We start from the raw sequence: 15,217 nt of genomic DNA, 5'->3' as shown, positions 1-15,217 counted from the left end.
GCTGTTTATAGGTCAACTCACATTAAGTTCAGACATTTGTGTAAGTCCTGCAAAAATGTGTTTGGGATAATAGTTTACAACTGAGTAAATGGCAAGTGTGTACAGGTAAATAGTGTGAACACTGTGATGGAGATTGAAAGGAGCCACATTATAAAACAACAATTGAAGGAAGGAAAGATTTTGAACTGGGGAGCTTTGTTCAGATATTTGGGGTAGAGGTCAACTTTGAAAAATAGTAGCATTAATAATGATTTCATTTTAAGGCATTTCTCAGTTGAGTGATCACCATGGCAACAAATATTTTCATGAACAACCAGCAGCCTCAGACTACAACTCTGATCACTGCCCAATCTGATCAGTGGAGCACCGGTATCCTCGGCTGCTGCGATGATATGGATATTTGTAAGTCTGACTCCCTGCAGCAGTGTGTTTTTACTACAGGTCATGTGTGTTTGCTCAATGCTACTGAATGCAAATGCTGACAAAGTGACATTTGAACCTGGACTCACTTTTTACAAATCTGTAAAGTCATAATTTGCTTATAAACTTCTGATCTTTGCAGCCAGTATTTGCTTCCATAATGGAGAGGTGGGTACACACAGAAAATCCAGCTGGGCTCAGCTGAGACCAGAGACCAGGAGCCAAGGCCAAGACAAGTCCAGATAAATACATCCCGAAGACTGACACACATTCAAGATAAAAACAAAAAAAATCATCACATCACAGGCCTAAGGCCTATTTTGGATTCAAAGTGTCCATTAGCAAAGTAGCATGTGCTCATGCAGGACACTGCTTAAAAACTTTATTTTCAAATAGTAAAGGAAAGACAATATGTCACGGTTTTTAAAACTCTGATAAAGTATCTGTAAACCTGTCTGCACTTTACTCCAGGTTGCTTTGGTTGCTGGTGCTTCCCTTGCTTCACATGCGACACTGCCTCCAGGTTTGGAGAGTGTTTCTGTCTCCCCCTGCTGGACATGTGTGCGTTCCGCTTTTGTCTTCCATCATGTGCAAACATTTCCATGTCCATGAGAGTTGCAGTGCGTTACCGCTACAAAATCCAGGTGAGTTTAGAACAACAGAAGAACTTTACTCAGATTTTTCAGAACTCTAATTTTATCTCCACCATTCTTGTGTCTGCTCAGGGAGACATGACAGGTGACTGCATGTATGCAACCTTCTGCACCGTATGCTCATGGTGCCAGGTGGCCAGAGAAATCAAGAGACGCAGCGTGACTTTCACTCTGGTCAATGCCCAACCAGCGTATATAGGTGTCCAAGAAGGTCTGGTGGCCACCCAGCCCGCTGTCGTCTCTGCTCAGCCAGTGGTCTCAGTCATATCACAAGAAAATCTTTAAAATGATGAAAATATGACATTTCTGTCTTATCAATTGCTACTGCTTTGTTGTGAAAATGTACTGCACTCTTTTTCTAACCATCTCTCTGTTATTATTGATTATGAGTCTTTGCTCATGTATCTTCTCCTCCAGCAGCAGTGTGATTGGCCGTTCCGGCCTTGAGCACACCCAGTATATGTTCAATTGTGTGACTGCTTGTGATGTGCTTATAAATGTGTCTTATTTACTTTTGCCAAAGATCTCTCCTTTGATGACCTTTGAGGGTAACTGTTATAACTAATGATTCCTGCAGGTCATGATATGCACAGTAATAAAGCCAAATGTTAGCTCCTGTCTCAGGTTACCTGACTGCTGTTAAAGTGTGAAGTGAGGTATGTGATAAATTTATGTCTATATTCATGAGCTGATGTTAAATTGAGCTGACAACTGTTCCCCAGTTTGGATGTATATAAATCCACAGAGGTAGAGGAGAGGAAGGGAAGGGTGCAGTCCACTGATATGGCTGTTTCACTGTGATTCGTGCTGTTATTGTAATCTCCAGATCTGACTTTATTTTCCCTCCGCTGACCTTGCTGTTTCCTCCTTCTCTTGTTCCCTGCCACTCCTTTCTCAAACTCCTTGAACGTGTCCCAGTTTGGATTTTTCATCAGTCCTGAACTGCATTCACTGCATTTTTAAAATGCCCTATGAAGAAAGGAACAGTCTTGCCGAAAGAAATAAGAAATCAGCCATAATTTGTTGCCACTTTGTGCTGGACATGTGACGGGAAATACAAAGAGGGACTAAAATGACTTGATGAGCAAAAATGTACATCATAATCATGGAACCCAGTTTAACAACTTTTGCTGTTCTTAACCATACCACTTTAGACCTTTACTTCTAACCCACATACTGGACTTTGGCCTGGCCAGATTGTGTATGTAAAAGTTGAGCTGTGTGGAAACATACTGAGGATGTAGTATGCCCTGGCTCATTCAGCTTCAACCCACTTCAAGCCAAACATCTGGACTTGAACACAGCAAAAACAAGGTGAGGCATTTGAACTTTTAATGGATAACTTGGACTAAATAAACAAATAAATAAATAAATAATCCAGGAGCGCTAAGACTGGAGCACACTGACTGATAAGCTGCTTAACAGCTAACCAAATATTTGTTAAAATATATGAACAGTATGAAAGTTTATTTTAGATTTATGCTGTTGCTCACATTGTCATTATTTTCCTTGGAAAATTAAAATCGAAAATCTTATTGTACACATTTTTCATGTTACTGTGATAACTTTGGATTGTCACTGGCAGAAATGATCTCTATCATTGCAAATTAGGGCCAATCCCTGTTTTATTACATTGTGCAAAAAATCTTATATCTATTATCAACTAGCAGCTGATTAGATCAGCAACAGGAGAAATGGGAAAACCTGAACTTGGCTCTGGACATGGAATTGTATTTGTTTTAAAAGTGATGGCAACTGTTAATGTGGGGGTGGCATGTGAGGGGGGGGGGGCTCAAAAGGTTGTATTCTGCAACCAAAACAATAGATGCCTCTAAATCTTTCAGATGTTACACATTGCTCATTTAAAAAAAAATTGCACAGCCACTGAAAAGCTTTTTAATAAAATATGAATAGAGAACCTGCAGGAGCTGAAATATGGATTTAAAACTGTCACTGTAAACATATTAACCTTTATTCATCCCAAAACAACAAGCATTCTGTCAAATAAATGACTTCGTTCTGGTTCATTACAAAGTTGCGACCTTGTATATTTTCCTGTTTCCACTGATTATTAAGTTGTAACCACAACATAGAGAATTATCTCATCCCACCACAAATTTCTTTTTCAGTCAGGCTGAAACTGAAAAAACTTTCTGGCTGATGAACCATCATTAAAGTGAAGGGCTTTGCAAGTCTAATCATTTCTGTCTGCTGTTTCTTCCAGGAAATGTTCCGTATGATCTCCATTTTGCTGATAGGGCTCTACTTCCTGTTCGTTATGCCCATTTGTAGCAGTGGCAGCAGGATACTGGTTGTGCCTCTTGATGGCAGCCACTGGATCAACATGGAGGTGATCCTCCAAGAGCTGCACTCTAGAGGCCACAACATCACTGTGCTGCGCTCTGAAAAGAGCTGGTACATCCCTGGAAACTCTTCCATTTATACTTCTATTAACATGCCCATGCTGAAATATGAGGCAGACAAGAACTACTACAATAAAATGCTACTAGATGTTATGGAATGCCGCAGGTCACTGACTTTTATACACACTTTCTGCCAGCAGTACTTGCTCACATCCCTTCTGGTGAATGGCAATAAAATCCTTGCCAGAGCTACTGCTGCAATGTTGGATGACCCTGTTTTTATGAAGAAGCTCCACGATGTCAAGTTTGACTTAATGTTGACTGACCCTGGTATGACAATAGGAACTCTTCTTGGTGGTTACCTCAAGCTGCCAATGGTTTTCAATGTGCGCTGGATTAATAATGGCGAGGGACATTTCACCATAGCTCCCTCTCCTGTGTCCTATATCCCTGTGCCATGGAGTGAACTTCACGATCAGATGAATTTTCTGGAAAGGATCAAAAATGTCTTACATTATCTCTATGGTGTTGTTGAACAGCACTTAATCATTAACCCTGCCTACTCAGATCTGTTAAAGAGGCACTTCCCTCCTGGAACTGACTTGCTGTCTTTGCAGCGCTCAGCTGATATCTGGCTGCTGAGAGCGGATTTTGTCTTTGAGTTCCCTCGGCCCACCATGCCCAATGTGGTCTATATAGGTGGATTCCAGTGCAAAAATTCTAAACCCCTTCCTGCTGAGTTGGAGGCCTTCATGCAGAGCTCTGGAGAGCATGGGGTGGTAGTCATGTCTCTTGGGACATTTGTATCAGCCCTGCCTCATGACGTCATGGAGTCTATTGCTGCTGCTTTTGCACAGCTGCCTCAGAAGGTGGTGTGGAGGTTTGTGGGTGAAAAGCCTTCATCACTGGGGAACAACACCTTGCTGGTGGACTGGCTGCCTCAGAACGACCTCCTGGGACACCCGAAGACTCGTGCCTTTGTATCTCATGGAGGCACCAATGGGATGTATGAGGCTATCTACCATGGGGTTCCAGTTCTGGGCCTACCGCTCCTTTTTGACCAGTTTGACAACATAGTCCGGCTGAAGGCACGTGGGGCAGCTCGAGTAGTGGAGGCCAGATCTCTCACTAAAGAAGACTTCCTGGAGGCTCTAAAGGACATCCTGGAGACTCCCTCATACCGTAAGAACATACAGCAAATGTCACAGCTACACCGTGACAAGCCAATATCTCCTATGGAAACTGCCATCTTCTGGATTGAGTACGTCATCAGGAACAAAGGGGCAGCCCATCTGCAGTCAGCAGGTTTTAGTCTACCTTGGTACTCCTATTTCTGCCTGGATGTGGCTGTTTTAATCATGGCCCTGATCGGAGGCTCTGTCTGGGCTTTGATCTTGGTCTGCAGGACTCTCTGCTGCCGAAGGTCCAGGAGAAAGCTAAAATCAGAGTAACTGATTTGAACATAACCCAGCCCAGCTGCCCAGTGTTTTGTGGAGGAATAACTCCTTTACTGTTTATATTTCAATGTTTCTTTCGAGGAAATAAACCTTAATCAATGTAAACTGTGGTGTTGTGGAAATATTTATCTTAGGTGCAGACATTTTTTTTTAAAAGACACCCTGAGAGTTGGGAGAAATACTTTCCCACATACTTCATGTAGTACTGCATACCTTAAAAGGCATCATCTGAAAATCCTGAATATCATACAATTACCCTTGGATATTAAACATACCCTTCCAAAAAACGCCTTTCTATAAGCTGGTTTAAATACTGAGGACTGGGACTGATTTCTTCTTTTATTTTCTCAGGCTCTCCATGTGAGTTAATTTTGCGTGTATAAACATCACATCACATATGTTTAACATGTGTTAAACATCACAGCTTTATTTGTATTTGTAAGTATTGACCCATAAAAGACATTATGTGTAACATGATATGAGTATACAAAAGTATACAATGTGCTATGCTGTTCCGTTGAGAACTGCGAACACTAAAACTCGTATAATGAGCTCACTGGGTTCAGTGCTGCAAACCACAAACAAAAGTGAGATTATGATGTACACAGACATTTTTAGCTGCTGAATTTGGAAAAGAACCTTGGGCCAGGTGAAGCAGGAGGCTCAAGCTGAGTACAAATGTGCTTTGGTCAAAATAAAACTATGCACAAAGATGAAGACCATCCATCCATTTTCTATACTCGCTTATTCCTTAACCAGGGTCACAGGGATGTGCTGGAGCCTATCCCAGCTCTCTTTGGGTGAAAGGCAGGGGTACACCCTGGACAGGTCACCAGTCCATCACAGGGCCACATAGAGACAAACAACCTCACACACTCACACTCACTCCTATGGACAATTTAGAGTCACCAATCAACCTGACATACATGTTTTTGGACTGTGGGAGGAAACCAGAGTACCTGGAGAAAACCCACACAAGCAACCCAACATGCTATCAGAGCCCAGATCTGTATCTGTACCAACATGCAAACTCCACATAGAAAGGCCCCTGCTGGGTTGCGAACCCAGGACCTTCTTGCTGTGAGGCAATAGTGCTAACCACTCATCCACCATGCTGCCCAGATGAAGACCATGTTCTAGTAAAATGTTTTGCAAACCCATTTACAATAGTATCTCACCTGTGTAGATTTGAAAACAAAGTAGCAAAAGTAATGTGAAGTGGTTGTGGTGGTGATTAAGAGGAAAAGATAAAAAGATCTGATGAAGTGACATTGAAAATGGCTGATGTAACAAGTGTGCACAGAATACATGCTGTAGTTCACAGCATTTTCCACAGAGGTACCTACACAGGGCCTCCAGAGATGTATTATGTGGTGATAGTGCTATACTTGTTGGAGCAGCAGAAATGCAAGCTTCAATTTTTGCTTTTATTTTGCCTTGTTAAAACCTTGGCCCCAGGACATGATGTACAATTTTTAACCCATCGCCGTTATCTACTGATAAATTCTTGCCTTTAGCAAAGCCACAGGTTTTTCAGGCTGAATGTTTAATGCAAGAGAGCTGCTGAATATTTTGCTATACTCTATCCTCTCACCACACTGACTCAACTGCATTTGCTGCACTTTCAAAATGCCCTATGAAGAAATTAAAAATCTTTTCCAAAGAAATAAGAAATCAGTGGTAATTTGTTGCCACTTTGTGCTGGACATGTGACGGGAAATACAAAGAGGGAGTGAAATGACTTGACGAGCAAAAATGTACAACATAATCATGGAACCCAGTTTAACATCAACTTTTGCTGTTCTTAACCACACCAATTTAGACCTTTACTTCTAACCCACATACTGGACTTTGGCCAGGCCAAACTGTGTGTGTAAAAGTTGAGCTGTGTCGAAACACACTGAGGATGTAGTAGGTCCTGGCTATCTGGATTTGGATATAGCAAGAACAAGGTGAGGCATTTAAACTTTTAAAAGTACTTTGGTCAAAATAAAACTATGCACAGAGATGAAGAAGATGTTCTGGTAAAATGTGTTACAAATCCATTTACAATAGTTTAACAGATAAATAAAAAAATCAGCAAGAGCAAAAGATCTTTAGATTTCTGCTGCTGTTTGACAAGTTGTCATTATTTTCCTTGGCAAATTATTTCCACTAAAGGTAACTCTTCTTAGACTGCATTACCTTTGGTCAAATACATGTCTATGAATACATAAAATCTTATTGTACACATTTTTCATGTCACTGTGATAACTTTGGATTGTCACTGGCAGAAATGATCTCTGTCATTGCAAATTAGGGCCAATCCCTTTTATTACATTGTCCAAAAGTCTTAACGTGAAGTGATTAGCAACTAGCAGCACATAAGATCAGCCATCAGAAGAGGAGAGTAAAAAACTTCAGCTACAATATTTAAAAGTAATATATAAACTGATCCATCTATTGCATAAAAAACAAACAGCAGAAAAACATCCACACTCATAACAAAAGAACTTGCTTAGGAAGCATGCGATATCTGGTCAGGAATAAGTATCTTTGCAGGATAAGAAGCCCCCTGGCAGTGTAGGAGAACAACAAGTACAGATCTGGGCTCTGATAGCAAATTGCTCTTTTGGAATAATATGGGGCAGCATGGTGGCTGAGTGGTTAGCACTGTTGCCTCGCACAGCAAGAAGGTCGTGGGTTTGCAACCCGGCCTTTCTGTGTGGAGTTTGCATGTTCTACCTGTGCTTGTGTGGGTTTACTCCGGGTACTCCGGTTTCCTCCCACAGTCCAAAAACATGCATGTTAGGTTGATTGGTGAATCTAAATTGCCCGTAGGAGTGAGTGTGAGTGTGTGAGGTTGTCTGTCTTTGTGTGTCTCTATGTGGCCCTGTGATGGACTGGTGACCTGCCCAGGGTGTACCCCTGCCTTTCACCCAAAGAGAGCTGGGATAGGCTCCAGCAGATCCCTGTGACCCTGGCTTTCAGGAAAAAGCGGGTATAGAAGATGGATGGATGGATGGAATAATATGGTACTGTGTGGTCTTTAAGATATAAAGGACCTTGACCATAATGGGACTTATATGTGAGGAGAAGGATTTTAAATTCTATTCTGTATTTTACAGGGAGCCAATGAAGAGAAGCTAATATAGGAGAAATATGATCTATTTTGCTAGTTCCTGTCAGGACTCTGGCTGTAGTATTCTGGATCAACTGGAGGTCTTTTATGGAGTTACTGGACATCCTGATAGTAATGAGTTACAGTAATCTAGCCTTGAGGTAACAAATGCACAGACTAATCTTTCTGCATCATTTTGACACAGGATGTTTCTAATTTTGGCAATATTGCACAAGTGAAAGAAGGCAGTTCTAGAGATTTGTTTTATGTGTGAATTAAAGGACATATCCTGATAAAAAAATAACAAAGCTTTTTCACAGTGGTGCTGGAGGCCAGAGCTATGCCATCTGAAGTAAATATTGTTAGAAAAGTTTTTTTGAGGTTTTGAGGCCCAAATACAATAACTTCTATTTTCTTTTTGGTTTAAAAGTAGAAAGTTACTGGTCATCCAGGCCTTTATGTCCTTTGAAATCTGGCTAACTGGTTTGTTACAACAGGTTTCATAGATAGATACAGCTGAATGTCATCTGCATAGTAATGGTAATTAATATTGTGCATCCTAATAATAATGCCTAAGGGAAGCATGTATAAGGTGAAGATAATCGGTCTTAGCACAGAACCTTGTGGAACTCCATAACTAACTTTTGTGTGCGTGGAAGGTCCATCATGAACATGAATAAACTGGAATCTGTCTAACTATTAAGACTGAAACCAATTGTTTTTTAAATTGCAATAACATGGGCGCAGTCATGGCCTAATGGATAGGGAGTCGGACTTGTAACCATTTCTGTCTGCTGTTTCTTCCAGGAAATGTTCCGTATGATCTCCATTTTGCTGATAGGGCTCTACTTCCTGTTCGTTATGCCCATTTGTAGCAGTGGCAGCAGGATACTGGTTGTGCCTCTTGATGGCAGCCACTGGATCAACATGGAGGTGATCCTCCAAGAGCTGCACTCTAGAGGCCACAACATCACTGTGCTGCGCTCTGAAAAGAGCTGGTACATCCCTGGAAACTCTTCCATTTATACTTCTATTAACATGCCCATGCTGAAATATGAGGCAGACAAGAACTACTACAATAAAATGCTACTAGATGTTATGGAATGCCGCAGGTCACTGACTTTTATACACACTTTCTGCCAGCAGTACTTGCTCACATCCCTTCTGGTGAATGGCTATAATGTCCTTGCCAGAGCTACTGCTGCAATGTTGGATGACACTGTTTTTATGAAGAAGCTCCACGATGCCAAGTTTGACTTAATGTTGACTGACCCTGCGCTGACAATAGGAACTCTTCTTGGTGGTTACCTCAAGCTGCCAATGGTTTTCAATGTGCGCTGGATTAATAATGGCGAGGGACATTTCACCATAGCTCCCTCTCCTGTGTCCTATATCCCTGTGCCATGGAGTGAACTTCACGATCAGATGAATTTTCTGGAAAGGATCAAAAATGTCTTACATTATCTCTATGGTGTTGTTGAACAGCACTTAATCATTAACCCTGCCTACTCAGATCTGTTAAAGAGGCACTTCCCTCCTGGAACTGACTTGCTGTCTTTGCAGCGCTCAGCTGATATCTGGCTGCTGAGAGCGGATTTCGTCTTTGAGTTCCCTCGGCCCACCATGCCCAATGTGGTCTATATAGGTGGATTCCAGTGCAAAAATTCTAAACCCCTTCCTGCTGAGTTGGAGGCCTTCATGCAGAGCTCTGGAGAGCATGGGGTGGTAGTCATGTCTCTTGGGACATTTGTATCAGCCCTGCCTCATGACGTCATGGAGTCTATTGCTGCTGCTTTTGCACAGCTGCCTCAGAAGGTGGTGTGGAGGTTTGTGGGTGAAAAGCCTTCATCACTGGGGAACAACACCTTGCTGGTGGACTGGCTGCCTCAGAACGACCTCCTGGGACACCCGAAGACTCGTGCCTTTGTATCTCATGGAGGCACCAATGGGATGTATGAGGCTATCTACCATGGGGTTCCAGTTCTGGGCCTACCGCTCCTTTTTGACCAGTTTGACAACATAGTCCGGCTGAAGGCACGTGGGGCAGCTCGAGTAGTGGAGGCCAGATCTCTCACTAAAGAAGACTTCCTGGAGGCTCTAAAGGACATCCTGGAGACTCCCTCATACCGTAAGAACATACAGCAAATGTCACAGCTACACCGTGACAAGCCAATATCTCCTATGGAAACTGCCATCTTCTGGATTGAGTACGTCATCAGGAACAAAGGGGCAGCCCATCTGCAGTCAGCAGGTTTTAGTCTACCTTGGTACTCCTATTTCTGCCTGGATGTGGCTGTTTTAATCATGGCCCTGATCGGAGGCTCTGTCTGGGCTTTGATCTTGGTCTGCAGGACTCTCTGCTGCCGAAAGTCCAGGAGAAAGCTAAAATCAGAGTAACTGATTTGAACATAACCCAGCCCAGTGTTTTGTGGAGGAATAACTCCTTTACTGTTTCAGCACATTTCTGCCTCATATTTCAATGTTTGTTTTTGAGAAAATAAACCTTAATCACTGTAAACTGTGGTGTTGTGGAAATATTTATCTTAGGTGCAGAAAGTTTCATGTTTTATTGCATACCCTACAATACATCATCTGAATATTTTCAGACAAGAATCATTAAAGTGTCTCCAGCTAGAGATTTGACCTGCTACAAACAATGTGATATGAAAAGTTATTACTCAGCATGAAATAAAATCAACAACACTTTGGACCAAATGCTCGTCTGCAAATGGATCAACGGCCCCTCGATCCTGAACAAAGAACAGACTTGGAGGCTTGACAGAAAACAGATACCTCGTCTACATAACAGACACACTGCATCTGATGACACCAATAGAAATTCCTTTCTCACCCTTGCCAATTGAATATACTCACAATAGTCATTTGTAAGCATGTGCTTACACATGTAAGATAACTTGATAAATGAATATACATAAATATACAATGCTCTACATTGTTCCTTTGAAGAACTGACAACTTCAAAAACTTTAAATGTGGCAAAGTGAGGTTATGATGTACAAAGACATTTTTAGCTGTTAATTTTGGAAAAGGGCCAGGGCAAGCAGGAGGCTAAAGCTGAGTACAAAAGTACTTTGGTCAAAATAAAACTATGCACAATGAGGAAGACTATGTTCTGATAAAATTATTTTTATAATCCTATTTACAAACAGCAGAAAAATAATATGCATATTGGTTGAGCAACATATGGTGGTGATTAACAGGAAACAGTAGGTGACGTGACAGAGAAATTTACTGGTATAATAACTGCACAGAGCACAATCTTTATTTCACACCTTATTCCACAGAGCAAACCCACAGTCAGCCCAGATGTTGTGTGGTGATAATGTTATACTTGCTGGAGCAGCGGAAGTGGAAGCTTCAGTCTTTGCTTATATTTGTTTTTGTTATAACAAAAAGACATAATATATATATATAATATATATATATAATTTTTAAGTCATAATCTTCAAAGCCACAGGTTTTTCAGGTTTAATGTTTAATGCAAGAGAGCTGCTGAATATTTTGCTATACTCTATCCTCTCACCACACCACACTGACTGAAATTGTGAATAAAATAAAACCTACATTGTGTGCTTTAGATTTTTTTGTATTTAAATTTTTATGGAAAAGCTTCCTGTAGGGTATTCACCTTGCAGAGCTCTTTACTAGTGCCCAGGAATTGAAGCCTTGTACTCCTCTTTATGGTTCCCTAAACCTCAGCTTTTAGGTGGTTGGTGCTGATGAAACTTGCATGGCAATGGTCTCATCCCCATCTTTCCACAGTTTGCAAAAACTGTGCGCATTTCCTTTTTCCATGACCAGATGACCAGAAATTTCAGCATTAAAACAGGGACATTTCTCCTCGAGCTGACTTGCTGTCTATGTGACTGATCATGGCAATGTGGTCTATATAGCTACACAAAGACCTTTGTGTAGCGCTGTGGAAAGCTAAGAGTAGCAGTAATGTCTCAAGAGACTGGTTACATTATTAGTGGGTTATTCAATAAATCAGAGATCTGTGACATTTAAAGGAAACATAGTGAGTGATTAGACCCTCCTACTGTTGAAACCATGCGGTAAAAACACTGCCCAACACCCACTGACTCAACAAGCCCATTCTTCACCTAAACAATTTCAATTGTGTAAGATTTGCTTCTCCCAGTAGCGCCTGAGAAAAGTGCTCCCTGGGTAAATTTACAGCATTCACTGCATTATTTAAACCAGTTTTGGAGAAGAAACATTTTGTTCATATAATCAATTTTACTGCAAAAAGGTGCCTTGTTTCACATCTTGTTATCTTGTTTATCTGCACTCAGTCTGTGGTTTTAATCTCATCTGCCAATCAACTCTGACTACCTGTCAGATATGAACACACATGCACACAAATTCTTGCTTTAGTCTCTAAATGGGACATTACATTGACCTACATTCATTCTCTGGAGACTAGTCCTATATATCAGAAACCTACATCTACATCTAACACCTAACACTCCCCATAAACACACACACACACACACACACACACACACACACAGTAGGTAAACACATTTAACTTAAGATGACAAACAGAAAAAAAATATTTAAAAGATAGACAGACCTAAAGCTGCTAAATGAAACCCTTTCATAATCACAGAGCAAAAACATTCAATTGTGCAACAACACAATGTTGAAACACAACATACATCTAAAGAGTTAATGTGTTTTGCTGGGTCAGAGCCAGAAGCCAACAATCTAAAGGGCATTAGGGGACACTCTGCATGAGTTCCTCCCCTCACAGCTCCTACCCACCTTAATTATCCTGTCTACTACTGGAGAGAGGGAGACACAAAGAAAGAGAGAGTGTATGTTTTTGTTCTGCGGCAGAAAGCCATTCTCCTACCTCAGGATGTTGCCTTTAAAGCTGAAGAAGTGGGTTTCCTGTGGAGGAAACGATTACAAAATGGACGAGGCTTTGTCAAGACACAGTGTACCCAACATTTCTTGAGTACAGGTCACAAGTTGCAGAGCAGGCAGTGTGCTTTTGTGGAACAAAGTCCTTCTCACAGCATTTAGTGGTGAGTGAAAAGACTTGGTTTGTGTTTTATGGTGCAATTTTTCATGCACCTGCTGATTCTAAAACCTCTGAGAATGCTCATGCTTTGCAGGTGCTTGTTTCCCCTGATGGATCCTGAATGCCTCCAATGCTGGTTAACTAACGGCACAGAATGTAACCCTGATCTTCTCTACAGGAGTATGCAGTGATGAATACTACACAATGGACAAATCACAGGTATTCAGACTTTTTATCTTTCCTTTTCAGCGAATAATTGTGTATTTATACATTAACTCACTATCCTGCGAGTGTCCTTCCATGTCTGAGTGAGGTCACCTCTAGTTTTCTATTTTAGGTGTTTGGCAGAGACATGTCCAATGGCAGCTGCAACCTCCCTTTGGACACAGACATTTTTGGCCTGACCTGCATCTACAGCCTGGTCTTCTCTTTGGGTCTCCCCAGCAACCTGCTGTCTCTCTGGGGACTGTACCAACTGGGTCGCTCAGGTGGGGGAGGCTGCCAGCTGGTCTACATCTTCAACCTGCTGCTGTCAGACCTCCTCCAGCTGCTAACCCTGCCACTATGGATTCTTTACCTCCAGGGTGCACATCGTTGGCCCTACGGGCGAGTGACCTGTGAACTGGTTGGTTATGTGTTTTATGTAAATGTCTATGCTAGTGTCATGTTCCTGTGCCTGATAGCGCTGGATCGCTGCCTGGCCATTGTGTACCCGCTGAGCAGCCGCAGGGTGCGGACTGTCAGGGTGGCGGCAATTTCGGGTGTAGCAGTGTGGACCCTCACTTTTCTGTTCTGTTTGACTGGGCTGCTGCCATCAGTGTTTGACCCTGAGAGGTTCCTGTGCCTGGAGCAATACCCTGTCAGCCCCAGATATGCCTACTTCAAGATCACCACTGTGGCTCTGGGCTTCCTGCTGCCATGTGCCATACTAGGGTGAGTTAACCTTAAGATCCCAGTGAGGACATTCCTGTTGTATCCTACAGGTAACAGTGCATCTCCAGGCCTGTTCCTGTAAAATTTTGTAGAATAAGCAGAATATTTGCCAGCCTCTAGTTGAAATATTACTTTGTACTGAAGAGCTTTGAAAATTTTAAGGGAATGTAATAAACATTTGTGCGAGGCTTAGCTGCTTTCTTGAATATTATACTATTGATTTAACAAATGAAAGCTCAGTTTGATCTTTATGAAGTTTAAACCACTCTGAGTATTCTAATGAAAAGCCTGACTTCTTATCTGCATCTCTGTTTCCTCTCTCAGCTATACCTCTGCCCACATTGGGGTGACACTTCGACGATCTCCTTCACTTTCTGACCATGAGCGGCACAAAATTGTGGGCATACTGGTTGTGATAACCATCAACTTCATTGTTGTGTTTGGGCCCTATCATCTTGTAGGCGGATATAGGTTTGTGTCTTTGCTGCTGACTGTTGAGCCATGCGGACTGGAACGTGCCATTTTCCTCATCTATCGTCTGTGCTATGGTCTGACCAGCCTCAACACCCTGCTGGATCCTCTCTTCTACATCTTCCTCTGCACTGATGCCCGACTAGAGCTGAAAAGGTCCCTGCCCTGTTTGAGAAGGGGACAAAATACCCGCAAAAAAGATGACCCTCAGTACCAGAGCAGACCCAGCCACCCACAGGAACAGTGAATTTACTAATATTTTTAAAGTCAAAGCGATTGCTCCACCCATTTGATATGCATGTAAACCATTTACTGTATATGCTTTGTCACTGTCAACGTGCACTTGCCAGTATTTCCACATAGTCATCTAAAGAATTCTACTAGTACAGTTTTTAGTTTTACTATCTTCCTTGAGATCATGTATTTGATGATTCAGAAGCTGATGAAAACGGAAACATTTGTGCACAAACATTTCAAATTGCAAAGACAAGAAATGTTTCATACAAAAATCTCAATGCTGTATAATTAACTCAAAATACAGAAATTATTTGCAGTATTTTCTATGAGCAATTCTACTCATTGTGGCTTCAGAAAACAAATACAACTATCAGAAATACTGTTTGACCAGCGTGTGAAAATCACTAACCTTTTTTAATGATAATTTTCGATGATTAAATTTAGGGTTTAATGTTTCACTTGTTTGTTTTCATGTAAACAGAAATGGTGTAATTCACTAAGGAAACACAAGCACTGTGGTTCCCTAGGTGCGA

General features: G+C 41.7%; 4 protein-coding genes across 4 annotated transcripts; all 4 read left to right on the top strand.

Moving 5' to 3' along the window:
• The first annotated feature begins 287 nt into the window (after positions 1-287).
• On the top strand, positions 288-1,358 carry LOC113124159 (cornifelin-like). The gene is made up of 3 exons (XM_026296635.2): positions 288-402; positions 892-1,064; positions 1,146-1,358. Exons 1-3 carry the CDS (start codon positions 288-290, stop codon positions 1,356-1,358), a joined length of 501 nt encoding a protein of 166 aa, XP_026152420.1.
• An 871-nt stretch (positions 1,359-2,229) lies between these two features.
• Positions 2,230-4,901, top strand: LOC113143839 (UDP-glucuronosyltransferase 2C1-like). Its single transcript, XM_026329480.2, has 2 exons — positions 2,230-2,387; positions 3,298-4,901. The coding sequence occupies exons 1-2, from the start codon at positions 2,319-2,321 to the stop codon at positions 4,885-4,887; spliced, it is 1,659 nt and encodes a 552-aa protein (XP_026185265.1). The 5' UTR covers positions 2,230-2,318; the 3' UTR covers positions 4,888-4,901.
• A 1,852-nt stretch (positions 4,902-6,753) lies between these two features.
• LOC113143855 (UDP-glucuronosyltransferase 2B15-like) lies at positions 6,754-11,037 on the top strand. Its single transcript, XM_033325712.1, has 2 exons — positions 6,754-6,845; positions 8,801-11,037. The coding sequence occupies exon 2, from the start codon at positions 8,804-8,806 to the stop codon at positions 10,388-10,390; it is 1,587 nt and encodes a 528-aa protein (XP_033181603.1). The 5' UTR covers positions 6,754-6,845; positions 8,801-8,803; the 3' UTR covers positions 10,391-11,037.
• A 1,135-nt stretch (positions 11,038-12,172) lies between these two features.
• Positions 12,173-15,142, top strand: LOC113143924 (G-protein coupled receptor 4). The gene is made up of 4 exons (XM_026329556.2): positions 12,173-13,047; positions 13,138-13,262; positions 13,381-13,976; positions 14,301-15,142. The coding sequence occupies exons 2-4, from the start codon at positions 13,248-13,250 to the stop codon at positions 14,692-14,694; spliced, it is 1,005 nt and encodes a 334-aa protein (XP_026185341.1). The 5' UTR covers positions 12,173-13,047; positions 13,138-13,247; the 3' UTR covers positions 14,695-15,142.
• The last annotated feature ends 75 nt before the right edge of the window (positions 15,143-15,217 follow it).

Source organism: Mastacembelus armatus, chromosome 18 (assembly GCF_900324485.2).
Source record: "Mastacembelus armatus chromosome 18, fMasArm1.2, whole genome shotgun sequence".
In the NCBI taxonomy this organism is placed as follows: domain Eukaryota; kingdom Metazoa; phylum Chordata; class Actinopteri; order Synbranchiformes; family Mastacembelidae; genus Mastacembelus; species Mastacembelus armatus.
The sequence above is the reverse complement of the archived record's forward strand: the minus strand, read 5'-3'. Positions and strand labels throughout refer to the sequence as shown.

Excerpts from the sequence above, each read along its gene's own strand:
- LOC113124159 (XM_026296635.2), top strand. The coding sequence starts at position 288 with ATGGCAACAAATATTTTCATGAACAACCAGCAGCCTCAGACTACAACT. Across the intron at positions 403-891 it reads CTGCGATGATATGGATATTT|GTTGCTTTGGTTGCTGGTGC; the intron begins GTAAGTCTGACT and ends ACTTTACTCCAG. Across the intron at positions 1,065-1,145 it reads GTTACCGCTACAAAATCCAG|GGAGACATGACAGGTGACTG; the intron begins GTGAGTTTAGAA and ends GTGTCTGCTCAG.
- LOC113143839 (XM_026329480.2), top strand. The coding sequence starts at position 2,319 with ATGCCCTGGCTCATTCAGCTTCAACCCACTTCAAGCCAAACATCTGGA. Across the intron at positions 2,388-3,297 it reads TTGAACACAGCAAAAACAAG|GAAATGTTCCGTATGATCTC; the intron begins GTGAGGCATTTG and ends TGTTTCTTCCAG.
- LOC113143855 (XM_033325712.1), top strand. The coding sequence starts at position 8,804 with ATGTTCCGTATGATCTCCATTTTGCTGATAGGGCTCTACTTCCTGTTC.
- LOC113143924 (XM_026329556.2), top strand. Across the intron at positions 13,977-14,300 it reads CTGCCATGTGCCATACTAGG|CTATACCTCTGCCCACATTG; the intron begins GTGAGTTAACCT and ends TTCCTCTCTCAG.